Source organism: Aquarana catesbeiana, linkage group LG10 (assembly GCF_042186555.1).
Source record: "Aquarana catesbeiana isolate 2022-GZ linkage group LG10, ASM4218655v1, whole genome shotgun sequence".
Classification (NCBI taxonomy): domain Eukaryota; kingdom Metazoa; phylum Chordata; class Amphibia; order Anura; family Ranidae; genus Aquarana; species Aquarana catesbeiana.
The window spans coordinates 30,471,764-30,491,638 of record NC_133333.1 but is presented as its reverse complement, the minus strand read 5'-3'; the positions used below and the strand labels follow the sequence as shown (position 1 = coordinate 30,491,638).

Sequence of the window (19,875 nt, the reverse complement as noted above, 5' to 3'; positions counted from 1 at the left end):
GATATCACCACTTCAACCTAAGGGCATCATATGTTGTCCTACGGGCGTGCAGCTAAAGAAGTGGCATGGAGAAGCTACGAAACATTTTCAATATTACATAACAAAGTCCAGGTGATTGTGACTAACTACTACTACTATCTATAGGATAAATCCAGTTGAATGTGAATATTACTAGCTATTTTTTTAAAAGGCTTAATAAGCAGCAAAAGTCCCAGACATAGACAATACTTCCTTCCGCTAAGTCTTCTTTGCATATTCAATGTGAAACTTTATACCTTACCCTTCACTGATGCAAACAATCCACAGTTTCCTTCTTTTTTGCTGGGTGCATATGATCTCATTATCAGACTCTAGTGAATAAGAAGCTTGAGAAAACTAGTGGTAAGTCTCTTTATGGTTCTATTGTACTTTTTTTGTTTGTTTGTTTTCTTTAGCATTTCTAAATGTACAGAATGCCGCACTAAGGTTGGTGAAAGATGCAGCATTAAAATAAGTGTAATCTTATCTGAATACCGTTTAGTTTACTAAAGCAGTGTTAATCAAAAATAACTGCTGTCTTAAAACTTCTTTCACCCTATGTTGCAATTTAATGCTGCTGATCTTCTGCAACCTCTTTGCAGCCACTTTGTTTCTACGTTCACCCCAGCCATGGCTGTATGGCATCTCTCAGTGTGGGTTCTCTGATTACGATAAGAGTGGACCATGACTGCTTTCTCAACCAGGGTTCCAAGAATCGGTAGGGTTCCTCCAGGGGTAGCTAGCTAGGGCTTTCTTGAGCTGCGGCTAACTGACCTCCCATCTAATGGTGCCTACACAGTTCCAGGTTCAATGCCACTTGGCAGAGCCAGTGGAATGGCTGCAAGGGAGTCTTTCTGGCCACCTCTGTAAGGGGGACATTCTTCTCATTTGCCACCACCAATTAGAGACGTTTTCTTAATGACCTCTGAAAGACTAATCTTACCAGGGGTTCCCTGAGACCTGAAAATTTCTTCAAGGATTCCTCTTGAGTAAAAAGGTTGAGAAAGGCTGGCTTAATGTGTGTTGAAACAACCATTTGCAGTCACTATTCAACGTTCATGTGACAAGTCACCAACACAGGGCAGACAGGGACAGAGCATTGACACCTTATAACATAAAGTTCCTGAACAAGGACTTTTGTGGCAGGATCACTGGGTTTTTTTTTCTAAAAGTTGAAGATTTTAAAATGATAAAAATTACTTTTGAATGAGCTTGAGCTTGTATTAAATTTCAATGGTTGGGTTGATACATAGGAGTTGATCTTTTAAAGGCAAAAAGGCTGTGCACTTTGCAAAGTGCACAGTCTATTTGCCTTTAGCAAATCAACACCATAGTTTAAACCAGGGGTCTCCAAACTTTCTAAACAAAGGGCCAGTTTACTGTTCTTCAGTCTTTAGGGGGGGGGGGGCAGACTGTGGCTGGTAGGAGTAGAAAATTCACTGTCATCAATGGGAATAAGCCCTACCCCATCACTGGTTCTAATGAGAGGAAGAGTGCCCCATTGTTGGTATCAGTTGGAGGAATAGTGCCCCATTGTTGGTATCAGTTGGAGGAATGGTGCCCCATTGTTGGTGTCATTGGGAGGAATAGTGCCCCATCATTGGTGTCAGGGGAGGAATAGTGCCCTATTGTTTGTATCAGTTGGTGGAATAGTGCCCCGTTGTTGGTGTAATTGGGAGAAATGTCACCCCATCATTGGCATCAGTGGGAAGAATAGTGCCCCAAGGGCCGGATAAAGGCAAGCAAAGGGCCACACCTGCACCCCAGGACCACAGTTTGGATACTATGGGTTTAAATAACAAATACTTGATGTCATACCTTAAATTCATTATACTGACAGCTTTATGCAATAGGAAATTGGCACCCTCTTTTCTTAGTGCTTAAAAAAAATAGAAAAAAATAGAACATACCAAAAAAGAAGAAAAAAAAGGAATGGGGAAAAGAACATCATTTTGCAATTTGGTTGTTTATGATTTGTCGCACATTCAACCATTTTTAAAAGTTCCTGCCATCAAAGCAGAAGCTAGAATGTTTTTTTTCATGTGGTTTCATTATAAACATACCAAATAGAAAGAATTTAATGAACTCCAGTTCCTGATAGATACTAATTGTCTATTATGCATTTTTTTTCCCCAAAAGACAATGAACAATAATACAACACATGGATGGCCGCTCAACATGGACACCGAAACAATCTATGAACCTTTCACAACTCCCAAGATGATATCATCTGTACTTCTGCTTTTAATATTTGTCTTTGGATCGATTGTGAATTCCTTGTATCTTTGGGTTCTTTGGTTCAGGATGAGAAGAACGGTAAACACAACCTGGTTCCTTCACCTAATTTTGACCAACTTCTTTTTCACGCTCTTCACACCCTTCCTTGCTGTGTATTTCATGATGAGACCTCACTGGATCTTTGGCCTGTTCATGTGTAAGCTTGTTAACTCTTTCATATCGGTATGCATGTACGGATCGGTATTCATCCTCACGACAATTAGCCTTGACCGGTACTGCTTGGTGTTTCACCCTCATTGGTACAGAAAACACATAAACACTCGCAAAGCTTCTCTTATCTGTGCAGCATTGTGGACATTCACTCTTTTATTCAGTTCTCCTTACCTAGCATTTCGTAATATAAGATATAGGAATAATATCACTAATTGCTACAATGACTACACCCTTTCTGGCAAGTTGGATGAACGACAGACCAAATGGTTCTTGTTTAGTTTCCGATTGCTTGTGGGATTATTAATTCCTCTAGGTATAATCACAATTTGTTATCTCAGTATTTTTATCAAGATGAAGAGAGAAAACCTGGCTAGGTCTACCAGACCATACAAGATAATGTGTACTGCTATCCTGTCCTTCTTTATCTCCTGGACCCCTTACCATGTATGGTATGGAATGACTGTAGAGCCTGGCAAGTTCCCGGAGACAATACTTGAGGTCTTACTGATCTTGACAAATTTATTTACATGCATCAACTACTGCCTTACCCCGATACTTTACCTGTTCATTGTGGAAAGCTTCAAAAACATTTTCAAAAAGTCTCTGGTGGTCCTAATTGAATTAGTTCTCAATGAAACCTACTCCACGGCAAACAGGAATCTTGAAGATCAGAAAGAACAGGAAAGAGCAAGCTTTGTAGCTCTAAAGGATGTAAAAGAAGAAGGCTCTTGAACCCAAATCTGTCAACTCCTTCTAGGTGACTTTGGTGTGCATTACATTTTTATATCCTATCATAAATGATCTAGGATAGTCTTAAAAGTCCATATTTTAGGTGGAATTTTGATGGATCAGCCAACATCTGGCTTCTTGTATGTCTTGATCACTTAAAGTATAACTAAGACCCCTTTCACACTGAGGCGGTTTTCAGGCATTTTAGCGCTAGAAATAGCAACTGTAAAGCACTTAAAATCCGCTTCCTATTCCTTTCATTGTGACTTTTCACACTGGAGCGTTTGCGGGACGTTAGAAAAAATCCTGCAACCAGCATCTTTGGAGAGGATTGGGAGCGCTGTATACAGCTGTAAAAAGCCCTGCCTATTGAAGTGAATGGCCTGAAAAGCGCTTGGAAAGCGCCAAAACAGTTACTTTTAACCCCTTCTTCGGCCACTAGCGGGGGTTAAAAGCGCCCCGCTAGCGGCCGAAAAGTGCAACTTAAACAGCGCTAAAGTGCTGCTAAAAAAAGCTTTGGTTAGTTTTGATTAGGGTGGAGAGGGATTAGAACACCTGTCAGGGGTTTTATTGCTGTCTGTGCCCCCGTTAGGGAGATTCATGCTCTCTATTTGTCATGTACCATTATCAATAAAAGTGAAAGTAAAAGAAAATCCCAAATTTTGGGTTGTCCAAAGAAAAATAATAGAGGGGAAATCTTCCAATGGGGACCTAGTTTCTGGTGAACTAGGGGTCCCTAAGAGATTCCCTTAATTTGGAGGAATTTTCTCTCACTTCCTGCTTGTCTATGGACCAGGAAGCGAAGGGAAATCTCCCCAATGGGACACAGATGTTGAAAAAAAAAATCTGACCGGGGTTATAACCCTCCCTTGCTCTATCCAAAGTGAAAAAGTTTTGCCTTTAGTTCTACTTTAATCAGTGAGAATTGCCTACTACCTAAATCAGTTTCCATCCACTTGAGGGTTTGGGTGTTCTTGCTCACCTTTACTTTTACTCCGGATCCTCCTGGTGCATCCTACATAATATTAAAAAAAATATATCACATGCATTAACTACTGCCTTATCCTGATAGGTTACCTGTTCATTGTGAAAAGCTTCAAAAACATTTTTAGAAAATCTCTGGTGACGTAATTGAATTGGTTCCTTATGAAACCAAAACCTCACAAACAGGAGTCTAGAAGACAGGAAAGAACAGGAAAGAGCAAGCTTTTCAGCCGAAAAAGATTTAAAAGAAGAAACCTAAATCTGCCAGCTCCAGCTCCTTATTATAAATCATCTAGGACAGGGGTCTTCAAACTTAGTAAACATAAGGGCCAGTTTACTGTCCTTCAGACTGTGGCCATTGGGAGTAGAAAAGGTCCCGACATCTGTGGGAATAAACAATACCCCATCTTTGGTATCAGTGGGGGGAATAGTGCACAATCCTTGGTGTCAGGAATAGCACCCCATCGTTGGTGTCAATTGGAGGAACTGTGCCCCATCTTTGGTGTCATTGGGAGGAATTTTGCCCTATCATTGGTGTCGTTGGGAGGAATTCAGCACCTTCATTGGTGTCAATAAGGGGAATTATGTCCCATTGTTGGCATCACTGAATGAAAATAGTGCCCCAAGGGCCGGATAAAAGCAAGCAAAGGGCCACATCTGGCCCCCGGGCCAAATCTGAGACCACTGATCTAGGATATTCTTAAAGGACCATGTTGTATGTATTGTTGGAGTCTTGGATCTCGCAGGCTCAGCCAGCTTCTGGATTCTTGTGTGTCTTGAACACCTAATCAGTTGAGAAAAATCTGCCATAATGCATAAAGCTGCTCCTGTCCACCTGGGAGTTTGGGGTATTTCTGCCCACCTTTGCACTTTCCAGAACCTTCTATTATATTCTCCATAGTATAAAAAATAGAGAATCTAGCACAGAATTTGAGAGACCCTCATGAATATATCAGACATGCAGACCCAAGGACTCAGCACAGAGGTGTCACCAGTAGAGTCACTGAGAAATATAGCCAAGAGTCACATAGTTTTACCCTCCACCACCCATTGAAAACTGATATTTTTGGGTGGACTGATCTTTTAAATGTCAATTTCAGCTAGCTTTTTAAAATCGCCCCTTGGTAGCTCTTCCCTAGATAGTAAGTCTCTAAGGTTTGTTGAGGGGTACAACATAAAATACTTTCTTTATTCCTCACTTTCCTGTTAGCAGGCGATCTCCTCCACTCTCCTTTGCTCCCAGGCCTTCATTGTTCATACATACAATGCAGGACTGCTGGTCCTGCATTGTAAGTGATGACATTGGTGAAGGGGGTGGCTGTATGACTGCTGAGTAGGAGGCTGAATGGGGCTGGTTATCTTTCAACAGTGCAAAAAAAGGTAAGAATTTCTTCTTTCACCCAACAAAAGTGTTTTTAGCTGGAGACAAGGAGGGGGAGAGAGAGTGCCACTGTTTACATGCAAAGCACTTGAAGCCCAAGTTCTAGTTGACACTTTTCCAATTTGTAGCAAATTTGCGTGGCAAGTCTCTAGCAAGAGCAAACTTGCAGTGGTGAGTCTACAGCAAGAGCTCTGCAAGTCTACAGCATGACAATTCAGCCACAGTGACCCCTGTGGTGGGATGACTATTGCACAACATAACGGAAAAAGAACTTGCAGCAGACTTGCAGAATGTTTGCAAAGAATGTTGATTTGGAGTCATGCAATGCAAACTTGCTGCAATTGTGCAACAAACTTGTGAAGCCTGGCAAGTCTAGCAAGGGGTTGGGTTTGGCCCCTTAGTTCCAGTGAAGGGAACTCTTAAGGCGTCAGGATGCCAAGACATTTTGCTCCCAACTTTGTGGGAACAGTTTGGGGATTGGCCCCTTCCTGTTCCAACATGACTGTGCACAAAGCAAGGTCCATAAAGACATGGATGAGCGAGTTTGGGGTGGAGGAACTTGCCTGGCCTGCACAGAGTCCTGATCTCAACCGTATAGAACACCTTTGGGATGAATTAGAGTTGAGACTGTGAGCCAGGCCTTCTTGTCCAACATCAGTGCCTGACCTCACAAATGCGCTTCTGGAACAATTGTCAAACATTCCCATAGACACACTCCTAAACCTTGTGGACAGCCTTCCCAGAAGAGTTGAAGCTGTTATAGTTGCAAAGGGTGGGCCAACTCAATATTGAACCCTACGGACTAAGACTGGCATGCCATTAAAGTTAATGTGCGTGTAAAGGCAGGTGTCCCAATACTTTTGGTAATATAGTGTATGTGAGTGCAATACTTATTATCCAGTTTTTTATTGATTTTCCTAATAGTACTATGCTTAGATAGTGGCGCTCTCTCTCCCCTCCCTCTTTTCTGTTTTATATGACTTTTGGCAATTAAACTCCAGAACTCGCTTGAAGGAGAGACTGCTGACATGGTAACCGTGTATTCTCTCTATTGGATTCATTATAATATATGGACTTTATTTTCATGAACATTGCCTTGAGATTTACTACTAATCACTCTTGTCCCTTTACCCCTGAGGGTTTTATACGCTGGACTCAAGTATATCCCCTTGTGGGGCCATGTTTGATATTGCTGTTTAATTTTTTTTTTTTAGCTGGATGGAGTTATGCTTTAAATTCATAACTTTCAGTTAAGTTTAAACACTTAAGCCCCGGACCATTTGGTTGCCCAAAGACCAGAGCATTTTTTGCGATTCAGCACTGCGTCGCTTTAACTGACAATTGCGCGGCCGTGCGACGTTGCTTCCAAACAAAATTGACATCCTTTTTTCCCCACAAATAGAGCTTTCTTTTGGTGTTATTTGATCACCTCTGCAGTTTTTATTTTTTGCGATATAAACAAAAAAATAGCGACAATTGTGAAAAAAAAGCATTATTTTTTACTTTTACTTTGCTATCATATATATCCCCAAAAAATATATAAAAAAACATTTTTTTTTCCTCAGTTTAGGCCGATATGTATTCTTCTACATATTTTTGGTAAAAAAAATAGCAATAAGCGTTTGATTGGTTTACGCAAAAGTTATAGCGTCTACAAAATAGGGGATAGTTTTATGGCATTTTCATTAATAATTTTTTTTTTTTACTAGTAATGGCGCCGCTCAGCGATCTTTATCGTGACTGCAACATTATGGCGGACAGATCGGACACTTTTGGCACGATTTTGGGACCAATCACATTAATACAGCGATCAGTGCAATTAAAAATGCATTGATTACTCTGTAAATGTGACTGGCAGTGAAGGGGTTAACCACTAGGGGGCAGTGTAGGGGTTAAGTGTTTCCTAGGGAGTGATTCTAACTGTGTGACACATCACTGATCACCGCACCCAATCACAGGGAGCGGTGATCAGTGTTCTGTCACTAGGCAGAATGAGGAAATGCTTGTTTACCTCAGCATTTCCCCGTTCTTCCTCTCCGTGAGACGATCGCGGGTATCATTGGGTCACGGAGATCACACTCACGGAGGTCGCAGCAATGACAATTGTGCAGTCATGTTACACTGTACCCTTGTGAAATTTTTATTATTATCTTCACACAAATGGAGCTTTCTTTTGGTGGTATTTGATCACCTCTGCGGTTTTCTATTTTTTGCTAAATAAATGAAAAAAGACCAAAATATGTTTTTCTTCATTTCTGTTAAAAGATTTTGCAAATAAATAATCTTTCTTCATAAATGTAGGGCAAAATGTATTCTGCTACATTTCCTTGGTGAAAATAACACAAATCGGTGTATATTATTTAGTCTGTAGGATAGTTATAGAGTCCTATGGAATATATCTGAAAATTTATCAATCCTGATGTACTGATTTTTACTAACTGATCTAATTTCTTGAGGCCCGAAAACACCAGGACAGTACAAATATCCTACAAATTACCTCTTTTTGGAAAGTAGACAGTCCAAGGTATTGTAAGTTATAATTTTTTGCCACAATTTTTTGGAAAATCAAGATTTTTTTTTTCATTTACATGCTGTCATCAGTGCAGTACAGCATTATCATATCAATAGTGTGGAGGTGATAGTATTTAAAAATTGTGTGACTGGTGACAGTAATTAAAAAAAAATATTTTTTTTTTCTAAATTGTGTTTTTCTTTTTTTTTTATTACATTTTTTTTCACAATTTTTTTTTTTTTACACACTGTGACCACAGCAATAAAGTGTTACCATAGTAACACTGTACCACTCTAGGGAAGCGTTCAGAATTATTGATTTTTTGAAAACATTTATGATTGCTTATATCAATGAATTTCATTGGTATAAGCAACCATTTTTACTGAATAAAACGGATTCATTCAGTATTGTTGTGATTAGCTGTGATTGGCCACAATTAATCACATGGTACAAATGGGCTGTGATTGGCCCTGTCTGTACCATGTGATCACTGTGACCAATCACAGCTAGCAACACAATTGTACATAATGAAGTCATGAAAGGAAGCCGTCCATTGCTTACAATTGTCATGTGATCTGCTGTGATTGATCACAACTAATCACATAGTACAGATGGGCTGTGATTGGCCCTGTCTGTACCAGGTGATCACTGTGACCAATCACAGCTAGCAACACAATTGTGTACATAATGAAGGCATGAAAGGAAGCCGTCCATTGCTTGCAATTGTCATGTGATCTGCTGTGATTGGCCACAACTAATCACATAGTACAGATGGGCTGTGATTGGCCCTATCTGTACCATGTGATCACTGTGACCAATCACAGCTAGCAACACAATTGTACATAATGAAGTCATGAAAGGAAGCCGTCCATTGCTTACAATTGTCATGTGATCTGCTGTGATTGGTCACAACTAATCACATAGTACAGATGGGCTGTGATTGGCCCTGTCTGTACCAGGTGATCACTGTGACCAATCACAGCTAGCAACACAATTGTACATAATGAAGTCATGAAAGGAAGCTGTCCATTGCTTACAATTGTCATGTGATCTGCTGTGATTGATCACAACTAATCACATAGTACAGATGGGCTGTGATTGGCCCTGTCTGTACCATGTGATCACTGTGACCAATCACAGCTAGCAACACAATTGTACATAATGAAGGCATGAAAGGAAGCCGTCCATTGCTTGCAATTGTCATGTGATCTGCTGTGATTGGTCACAGCGATCACATGGTACCGGCCACTGGCCGGTACAGTGATCCGTCATCGAGGGTGTCCGCTGGACACAGATAGTGACAGATCGCGCCTGCACAGGCCATGCACGAGGTGCATTTTGGGAGGACATCGCATGATGTCCACTCGGAATAATGAAAGTCCCACCCTGCCTATTGCAAGTGGTTAAATTCCATGAAACTGCCTACATGGAGTTTGCATTTTTTCCCCAGTGCTTGTTGGGGTTCTTACATTGTGAGCTCCTCTAGGGCATGGACTGATGAGGATGTACAGAATGTAAAGTGCTGTGTAAGTTTTTGGTGCTTTATTAATTACTGTAATAAATAAAAATAGACTGACTTTACCTACTTCTCGCTGTTCATTCAATTTGGCATTCAGAAACTGTTTTAAAGTGGTTGTAAAGCTAGAAGGTTTTTAACCTTACCTGGTCTGCTTTCTCCCCAGTACCCCCCCCCCCACACCCCATACTTACCTCCAATCTCAATCCAGCCATGTGCATGAGAACAGCGGCTCTCTCAGCTCTCTCTATCCTCATTGGCTGAGAGACAGCAGTGGGAGCCATTGGCAGTGAGGAGAGGTGGGGCCAAGCCATGTGCTGTGTGTCTATGGACACACAGAGTGGGGCTTGGGAGCAAGCAGGCACATGTGCCTCTATAGTGGCTATTCAGCATTCAGCAGGGGGAGGGGGGGGCCAGGAGTGCCGGCAGGGGACCCAGGAAGAGGAGGTTAGGGGCTTCTATGTGCAAAACCATTACTCAGAGCAGATAAGTTTAACTTGTTTGTTATTTAAAAAAATAAAAATGTCTAGGTTTACAATCACTTAGTGTTTAGCTTAGATGCTGGTTTGCTGGTTGACAAATGAGAGATATTAACACTCTCTGTCCTCACAGATCAGGGAAAAAGGTGATAAAGAAGATGCTACAGGCTCTGATGTATAACTGTAGTAAAATGAAATTATAATGGTTGGGGGACCAATATTATCTTAAACCTGAACTACACTCACCGGACACTTTATTAGGGACACTTTGCTATTACCGGGTTGGACCATCTTTTCCCTTCAGAACTGCCTTCATTCTTGGTGCCATAGATTCAACAAGGTGTTCCTCAGAGATTTTGGTCCATAGTGACATGATGGCATCACACAGTTGCTGCAGATTTGTCGGCTGCACATCCATGATGCGAATTTTCCTTTCCACCACATCCCAAAGGTGCTCTATTGGATGAGATGTGGTGACTGTGGAGGCCATTGGAGTACAGTGACCTCATTGTCCAGTGGTGAGATGATTTGATCTTTGTGACATGGTGCATTATCCTGCTGGAAGGAGCCATCAGAAGATGGGTACACTGTAGTCATAAAGGGATGGAGATGGTCAGCAACAATACTCAGGTAGGCCGTGGGGTTTAAACAATGATCAATTGGTACTAAGGGGCCCAAAGTGTGCCAAGAAAATATCCCCCCCACACCATTACACCACCAGCCTGAACCGGTGATACAAGACAGGATGGATCCATGCTTTCATGGTGTTTACACCAAATTCTGACCCAACCATCTGAATGTCGCAGCTGAAATCCAGACTCATTAGACCAGGCAATGTTTTTCCAATCTTCTATTGTCCAATTTTGGTGATCCTGTGCTAATTGTAGCCTCAGTCTCCTGTTCTTAGCTGACAGGAGTGGCACCCGGTGTGGTCTTCTGCTCCTGTAGCCCATCTGCTTCAAGGTTGGATGTGTTGTGCATTGAGAGATGGTATTCTGCATACCTTGGATGTAATGAGTGATTATTTGAGTTACTGTTGCCTTTCTATCATCTCAAACCAGTCTGCCCATTCTCCTCTGACCTCCTCTGACCTCTAACATCAATAAGGCATTTTTGTCCACACAAATGCCGCTCACTGGATATTTTCTCTTTTTATGACAATTCTCTGTAAACCCGAGAGATGGTTGTGTGTGAAAATCCCAGTAGATCAGCAGTTTTTGAAATACTCAGACCAGCCCGCCTGGCACCAACAACCATGCCACGTTCAAAGTCACTTTAATTCCCTTTCTACCCTATTCTGATGCTTGGTTTGAACTTCAGCAAGTCGTCTTCACCATGTCTAGATGCCTAAATGCATTGAGTTGCTGCCATGTGATTGGCTGATTTGCAATTTATGTTACCAGGCAATTGAACAGGTGTACCTAATAAAGTGACCTGTAAAGTGAATGTACAGTATATTCTCCTCTACTTCAGTGATGCAACGTCCATGAGCTCCTTCTTCTTCACAAGAGCTTCTTCCAGGTTCAGGAGCTTCGGCCACCTTGATTGACCAGGCCCAGATCCTTCTCCACTATGGATTCCCCCCAGTTGTACTCCCACTAGTATGTATGATGCATGCATATTCTTAGCCCCCAAGTGCATAACTTTACATTTATCAACAATAAACCTCATTTACCGCTTAGTTGCCCAATTAGACATTTGCATTGAGGTTGGCTTGTAAATTGGAGACATCCCATAAGAATGTTATTCCACTGCATAGCTTGGTGTGCAAAGACAGAAATTGTACTTTTAATCTCAGACCCTATATAATTTATAAAGGTATTAAAAAGTAAGGGTCCCAGCACTGAACCTTGGGGTAGAACCATGGGCGTAGCATAAGGGGTTGCAGGGGTCACTGTCACAAATTTGCACGCCCACGGCGACTAACTAACCGCGACGTGCGTTCCGTGACCGGGGGTTATGGGGAACTAAGGGAATAAGGGGGAACTTATACTGAGCATGTAAGACTGGCTGCGGTACTTTCACAGCCTGCACTACCTTTGGCCACCACTAGAGGGAGACTCCACTCCAATCCAGCTAGCTGACCACACACAGGCAGATATGAATCTTACATACAATCTGGTGCACTCTAAGGGTTGAGGAGCAATCTAGCAATTACTACACACTTCTAGGGTTCCTCCAGCTATCCTTCAAGCTTGAACCCCTGTGTTAATCACTCTTCCCACTGTCCCCACACCCACACACCAGACGCACAATAAACGATAGCCTGCCATCACCCAACAGTTTGTCCGCAGACTGGTCTGCTGAGCCACCACACACACAGATCTCTGTCTGGAAGATCTGTTAGCTTACAATCTGCATGCAATCTGCCAACACACAGTGCAATTGCATACCGATTGGTACGTAACTTAAACCGAGTACTTAGGCACTAAAATACAACAACCTCTCCAGAGATATGAGTCCTAGCTTAGTACACAGAAGTCACTTATTAATTTTATCATTTAATATCCCGAAAGTGGGCAGTGCATATAAGATATACAAAGAAAAAGGATTTACCAAAAAAGATACAAAAAATGCAGAAAGACACACAATTTGGCAATTTGCTATGAAAATAAAAAGGGATAAAAACAGAAATAAACTTTACCCAAGTCTATCTTGTAGAAGCATACTGGAACATGTGGGAACTCCCCAGTTTCAAACTGGCTTCGTGGAAGAACAATGTCCATATCTCAGGCTACCCAATTTATTGAAATATGGATGTGGGCTGGACTTTAGCCCTTGGCCAATCAACCCTGGGGGGGTGTTCCTGTCTCAGCCCACAAATGTTTTGTGTTCTGAAATGACCAGAGTCAAATTGGCCCAGAACGGCGCTGATTGCTGGGTCATGGATAGGATTTCCGATACCAGCGCATCATGCCGATCGCAACAGTACCAATCACTGCCTGCCTGCCGCAATCAGGCGCCATGTAACGGTTTTGTGTGGTTCTCTAGGATTCCACACCTGCTAAACATACAGAGTTACATTTACACGTAACCCATCAGGTGTACGATCAAAAGGAATTATTTTCATCTCTCTGCCGTTAATATTTTAGCTTTTATGAGAGATAAAATAGGTTCCTTAGATCTCTTGATATTAATCAAAGCTTACAGACTGTCCGGAGCCTTGTGAATGCCCCCTGCAGATCTGTGTGGCCAAGATGACTAGCTGTTTTCTTTGAGCCTCAGGAAGGTGGCAATCTATGTTTACTCTAATGGGAGCTTTTATTGGCATCTAGGTGTCACTTCGATCCTAGAAAAAAACTATCTCTGTCCTTTTCAAATGCTAATGAAAGAACATATGTGCATGACTGACATAGAATACTATATTTCTAATAACCCAGAATTAAACTACATCTACAATTACACTACTTCTACAGATCACACCACATCTTGTTAAGGCAAAACTATCCTACGCTTATATTTTCATCACAGTCACAATCGCAAACGCGCCCCTAGCTCCAGGGGATCCCGGCAGCCTCCCTGTCATATTATCATATCCTCCACAAAGGTCAGCTTTTGCTTTGGGGCCCACAAGCTTCATGCTACACCTCTGGGTACACCACTGATAACCTTAGACCATTCAGAGTTGAATCATTAACCTCTGAATTCTGTCTTTTAGACAGTTTTCTATCCATTTACAAATTGATCTTTCCAAGCCTGTAGACTTTACCTTACACATGAGCCGTGTGTGGGGAACTGTGTCAAATGCTTTTGCAAAATCCAGGTATACCACGTCCACAGCCACCCCTCTGTCCAAGGTTTTACTTACCTCCTCATAAAAAGAAATACGGTTTGTTTGACAACTTCTGTCTTTCATGAATTCAGATTCCAATAAGCCCCCCGCCTGCAGACCCCCACAACCACCAGTGGGTGGGGAAGAGACCCTTGTCCCCATCGGATGATATGTCCATCACATCCATCTCTTTTTCCCAGATCGGATTGGATGTAGGTGGGTGTAAATGGACACAAGTCCGTCTACATCAGCCGCTCCTTAGAGAAGAATGGAAGACGGACCCGATCGGAATGTCTGTGTGAAAGGGGCCGAACAGGCTTACACAGCAGGGTGTTAGTGACAAGGGGTCGTAAATGGGGATTCATCTCCTGAAGGATGTTCTGGCATAAGCTGCTTGCTTTGATGCGTTGGGGTAGAGACCCTGTAGAATAATTATATTAATTTGGCTTTATAATCAAGATCTGTAAGTATGCAGTCTGAGTTCCCTTTTATGCTTTGACTTTGAAAAAGCTCACTCAGCTCAGCATAAGACGAATCTTGAAATAGCTAGGTTGTGTGCATGTCATTTTTGTACCAGTTGTTCCCCATGTACAGGGTTAATGACTAAGGTCAGTAGGTCAGTGGTTTCACAGATAAGAATATACTCAGAGTATTTGTCATAGACTTTATTGTAAAGATCTTTTTAAAAGTAAAAACATATATTATCTATAATATAGTTAGTTATTTGATATAGTTATTTAATTAGTTAGCTAGATTGAGTTTGTGTGAAGTAATATATGTTTATATGTATCCAATTATAGTTTAATATGCATTTGTAAGGTTTGGTACAGAATTGCATTTCTGTAGCTTAAAGAATATCCATTACAAGAATTCGGCCATTTGGAAAGGTCATTCACCTTGAGTTTTTTATAAGAATCTGTTGTGTGTTACTGACCATCAAAGAAGCTCAAGAGACGTGTCAGCTGTTGGCAAAGAGAATATTTAGAATAATCACGAATATGATCATTTCATTTTTAGTTCTAGCCGTATATGGCTATGGCTATAGTCTGCTGACTAGTAGATTTGAAATAGTATAAAAACAGAGTGACACTTCACTTCAGGTCGCACGACACACACACGACACACCACACACACACAACACATGTCCTTCACACACACACAGAAGGACTTCACTACTTTTTCACACATACAAAGAAGAAGGACACACGCATCCTTACACTGAAGAAGACATTTTGTTTACATTACGCCTATACACAGCCTACGTCACAAACAGCTGCTAGAGCAGACACCTCTCTGACATAGAGAAGAACAGACAAGAGCTGATACATCTCTTGAACTCTCTTGATACAAGTTTTTGTTCCTATTATCTTTTGTTTTACTACATCAAGCTGTAAGAAGAATTTAACTTTGTATATATTTTCAAGTTGTTGCCAAGTGTGACCAAATAAACTCACACTTTGTTTTAAGACAGCCTGGCTACTGAACTTTTGAACAAAACGCCTAAGACACTGTTGACATAACACGTGTCTGTGAGAAGAGAAGGTTTTTTACACCCTCTCTACATTTTTACAGACCCCCTGGGGAGGTGGATAAGGAAATGCCTGATCGCCTTTCTTTCCAGCAAAAAAGCAAGCTGGTGCCGAAATGCTGATCTGGGCCAAGGAAGTTGCCCAAAGTGTGACCATGCTATCTCCTGGAGAATATCAATGACAGCAACAGTCTTCCTGATGGTTTACTGATTTGTGGTCATTGGACAGAGAACTATACAAGAGGCGAGTATAGATGTGGATGTGGGTGGTTCAAAATTCAAGGGCAGGCTATGGTCTGTCTCATTTTCTTGGAACTCAGCCAAGATACAGAATTTTGACAACAAACTTATGTAATATATTATGTCTGCTCTTTCTGTAATATTCTTTTAGATTTCTGTGTTCTACTTTCTTTGTAAATATATAAGACCTTTGCTTCTATGAGCATTGTATATATATATATATATATATATATATATATATATATATAGTCAGGTCCATAAATATTGGGACATTGACACAATTCTAATCTTTTTGTCTCTATACACCACCACAATGGATTTGAATTAAAACGGACACGATGCGCTTTAACTGCAGACTTTCAGCTTTAATTTGAGGGTATTTACATCCAATTCAGGTGAACGGTGTAGACATTACAACAGTTTGTATATGTGCCTCCCACTTTTTAAGGGACCAAAAGTAATGGGACAATTGGCTGCTCAGCTGTTCCATGGCCAGGTGTGTGTTATTCCCTCATTATCCCATTTACAAGGAGCAGATAAAAGGTCCAGAGTTCATTTCAAGTGTGCTATTTGCATTTGGAATCTGTTGCTGTCAACTCTCAATATGAGATCCAAAGAGCTGTCACTATCAGTGAAGCAAGCCATCATTAGGCTGAAAAAAAAAACAAACCCATCAAAGAGATAGCAAAAACATTAGGTGTGGCCAAATCAACTGTTTGGAACATCCTTAAAAAGAAAGAACGCACCGGTGAGCTCAGCAACACCAAAAGACCCGGAAGACCATGGAAAACAACTATGGTGGATGACCGAAGAATTCTTTCCCTGGTGAACAAATCACCCTTCACAACAGTTGGCCAGATCCAGAACACTCTCCAGGAGGTAGGTGTATGTGTGTCAAAGTCAACAATCAAGAGAAGACTTCACCAGAGTGAATACAGAGGGTTCACCACAAGATGTAAACCATTAATGAGCCTCAAAAACAGGAAGGCCAGATTAGAGTTTGCCAAACAACATCTAAAAAGCCTTCACAGTTCTGGAACAACATCCTATGGACAGATGAGACCAAGATCAGCTTGTACCAGAGTGATGGAAGGAGAAGAGTATGGAGAAGGAAAGGAACTGCTCATGATCCAAAGCATACCACCTCATCAGTGAAGCATGGTGGTGGTAGTGTCATGGCGTAGGCATGTATGGCTGCCAATGGAACTGGTTCTCTTGTATTTATTGATGATGTGACTGCTGACAAAAGCAGCAGGATGAATTCTGAAGTGTTTTGGGCAATATTATCTGCTCATATTCAGAACTCATTGGACGGCGCTTCACAGTGCAGATGGACAATGACCCAAAGCATACTGTAAAAGCGACCAAAGAGTTTTTTAAGGGAAAGAAGTGGAATGTTATGCAATGGCCAAGTCAATCACCTGACCTGAATCCGATTGAGCATGCATTTCACTTGCTGAAGACAAAACTGAAGGGAAAATGCCCTAAGAACAAGCAGGAACTGAAGACAGCTGGCAGAGCATCACCAGTGATGAAACCCAGCGTCTGGTGATGTCTATGCGTTCCAGACTTCAGGCTGTAATTGACTGCAAAGGATTTGCAACCAAGTATTAAAAAGTGAAAGTTTGATGGATGATTGTTAATCTGTCCCATTACTTTTGGTCCCTTAAAAAGAGGGAGGCACATATACAAACCATTGTAATTCCTACACCGTTCACCAGATTTGGATGTAAATACCCTCAAATTAAAGCTGAACGTCTGCAGTTAAAGCACATCTTGTTAGTTTCATTTCATATCCATTGTGATGGTGTATAGAGCCAAAAAGATTAGAATTGTGTCGATGTCCCAATATTTATGGACCTGACTGTATAGTATATTGATTTATTTTATGTATTGATGAAAACCACCTCCCTACTTATTTCACATAGACAGAATTTTATCAACTCCAGTTCATGAAAGATGCTAATTGTCTATTAAGCACTTTCTTTCTTCCAAAAGACAATGGACAATAATACAACACATGGATGGTCACTCAACATATACAATAAAACAATCTATAAACCTTTCCCAACTCCCAAGGCGATATCATCTGTGCTTCTTTTCTTAACAATTTGTCATTGGATTGATTGTGAATTTGTTGTATCTTTGGGTTCTTTGGTTCAGGATGAGAACGGTAAACACAACCTGGTTCCTTCACCTAATTTTGACCAACTTCTTTTTCACGATCTTCACACCCTTCTTTGCTGTGTATTTCATGATGAGACCTCACTTGGATAATTAGCCTTGACCGGTACTGCTTGGTGTTTCACCCTCATTGGCACAGAAAACATATGAACCCTCGCAAGGCTTCTCTTATCTGTGCAGCATTGTGGACATTTGCTCTTTTATTCAGTTCTCCTTACCAAGTATTTCATTATGTAAAATATAAGAATAACATTGCTATTTGCTACAATGACTACACCCTTTCTGGCAAGTTGGATGAACAACAGATCAAATGGTCCTTGTTTGGTTTCCGACTGCTTGTGGGATTATATTAAATCCTTTATTCATAATCACAATTTGTTATCTCAGCATTTTTATCAAGATGAACAGAGAAAACCTGACTAGGTCTACCAGACCATACAAGGTAATATCTACTGCGATCCTGTCCTTCTTTTTGTCCTGGACCCCTTACCATGTGTGGTATGGAATTAAATGTGTAGCCCGGCAAGTTCCCTGAGGCAATACTTACAAATTCTGACAGTTTTATGTACATGTATCAACTTCTGCCTTACTCCAATACTATACCTGTTCATTGTGGAAAGCTTCAAAAACATTTTCAGAAAGTCTTTGGTGGCTTTAATTGAATTTGTTCTTATTGAAACCTACTCCACGGCAAACAGGAATCTTGAAAGAACAGCAAAGAACAAGCTTTGTAGTTGTAAAGAATGTAAAAGAAGAAAGCTCTTGAACCCAAATCTGAATGAGTTTGGTGTGCACGCAGACATTTTTGGGAGCTTCAGCCTCCTTAATTGTCCAGGCTGGAATGACATAACCCCCACACTTGGAAGTGTATATATCCCCATGCCTGGGATTTTTTTTTTAATTTAGGCTACGTTAATCCCAATTTGGCTACAAAAGTGGGCCGCATGTATTATGTTTAGAATATTGTCTTTCCTTGCAAATTTTGATACAGGTAGAACATTAACAGCCTTAGGATACAGTCACACAAGAGGGGTGATGTGAAAAGGGGCCAAAGGACACCACTGTGGGGGGGTTCAGAAAATAGCACTTAGGGAGGGGGTGATTTGAAGGGGGGCCAAAGGACACTGCTGTGCAGGAAACTATGACATGAACTGGGGGACTGTGATGTAAAGGGGGGGGTGTGATAATCGGGGGGGGGAGACAACGACGATGACTGAGGACATTGATGTTAGAACGGGATTTTGATATAAGAAGAGGGAGCTGGGATGTGAAAGGTTGCACAAATATGGAAATTTTGATTCAGTAGCTCTGCTCTAATACCTGAATTTTTGTTATTGAGATTGATTCACAATAGGAAAGTCAACTATTGTGGGCATTGGTGGGAAACACTTTCAAACTAGCCATAGACAGATTGAAATTCTGCTGGTTCTGCAGGGACCTTCGGAACTTCGATCCATCTATGGCCACTCCACAGAGGTCGATCTAACATTTGACTTCCGTCAGATGGGAATGTTGGAAGGCTTTTGCTGCAACCACCTTGTTTGAGTAGATGGGGGAATCATTTGTTCTTTTTTCTTCAACCCACTAATCTAAAGAAGATGAATAAGCTATGGGCAGCCTAACCCTATGTATCATTTAACGGTCTTTGAATGAAGACACTCTTATCTGATGTAATTTTTCCTGTTGTAGATTCATATCTAAACGTTTATTGCATAAGCAAGATGTAGTGATAACAATGTTTCTTGTGAATCATAAGTTGTGATGATAAGATTTCAGTTTATAAAAATATTGATCCCTTTGATTGCAGGCTTTACTATACATTGGCAACTAAGTAAAAAAATAAAAAAATAAAACAATGTAAAAAGCAAAAAAACACACAGTATATTTCCGGCAGCTAAGTAACAATTATGTGGCCAGTATTAACACAATACATCAGACCAAAATACTAAGGAGTAAGAACATATATTTGTAAGCAAACATTAAATCCAAATGACAAATAAAATTAAAAATAATGAAAAAAGATGAAAATAATAATAAAAGATAGAAAATAATTATAATAATAATTGATGATAATAAATACC

General features: G+C 40.9%; 1 protein-coding gene and 1 pseudogene across 1 annotated transcript; both read left to right on the top strand.

The window, feature by feature from the left end:
* The first annotated feature begins 2,132 nt into the window (after positions 1–2,132).
* Positions 2,133–9,656, top strand: LOC141110522 (probable G-protein coupled receptor 33). Its single transcript, XM_073601904.1, has one exon. The coding sequence runs from the start codon at positions 2,161–2,163 to the stop codon at positions 3,199–3,201; it is 1,041 nt and encodes a 346-aa protein (XP_073458005.1). The 5' UTR covers positions 2,133–2,160; the 3' UTR covers positions 3,202–9,656.
* A 7,955-nt stretch (positions 9,657–17,611) lies between these two features.
* Positions 17,612–18,560, top strand: LOC141109990 (probable G-protein coupled receptor 33; annotated as a pseudogene).
* Positions 18,561–19,875: the final 1,315 nt, after the last annotated feature.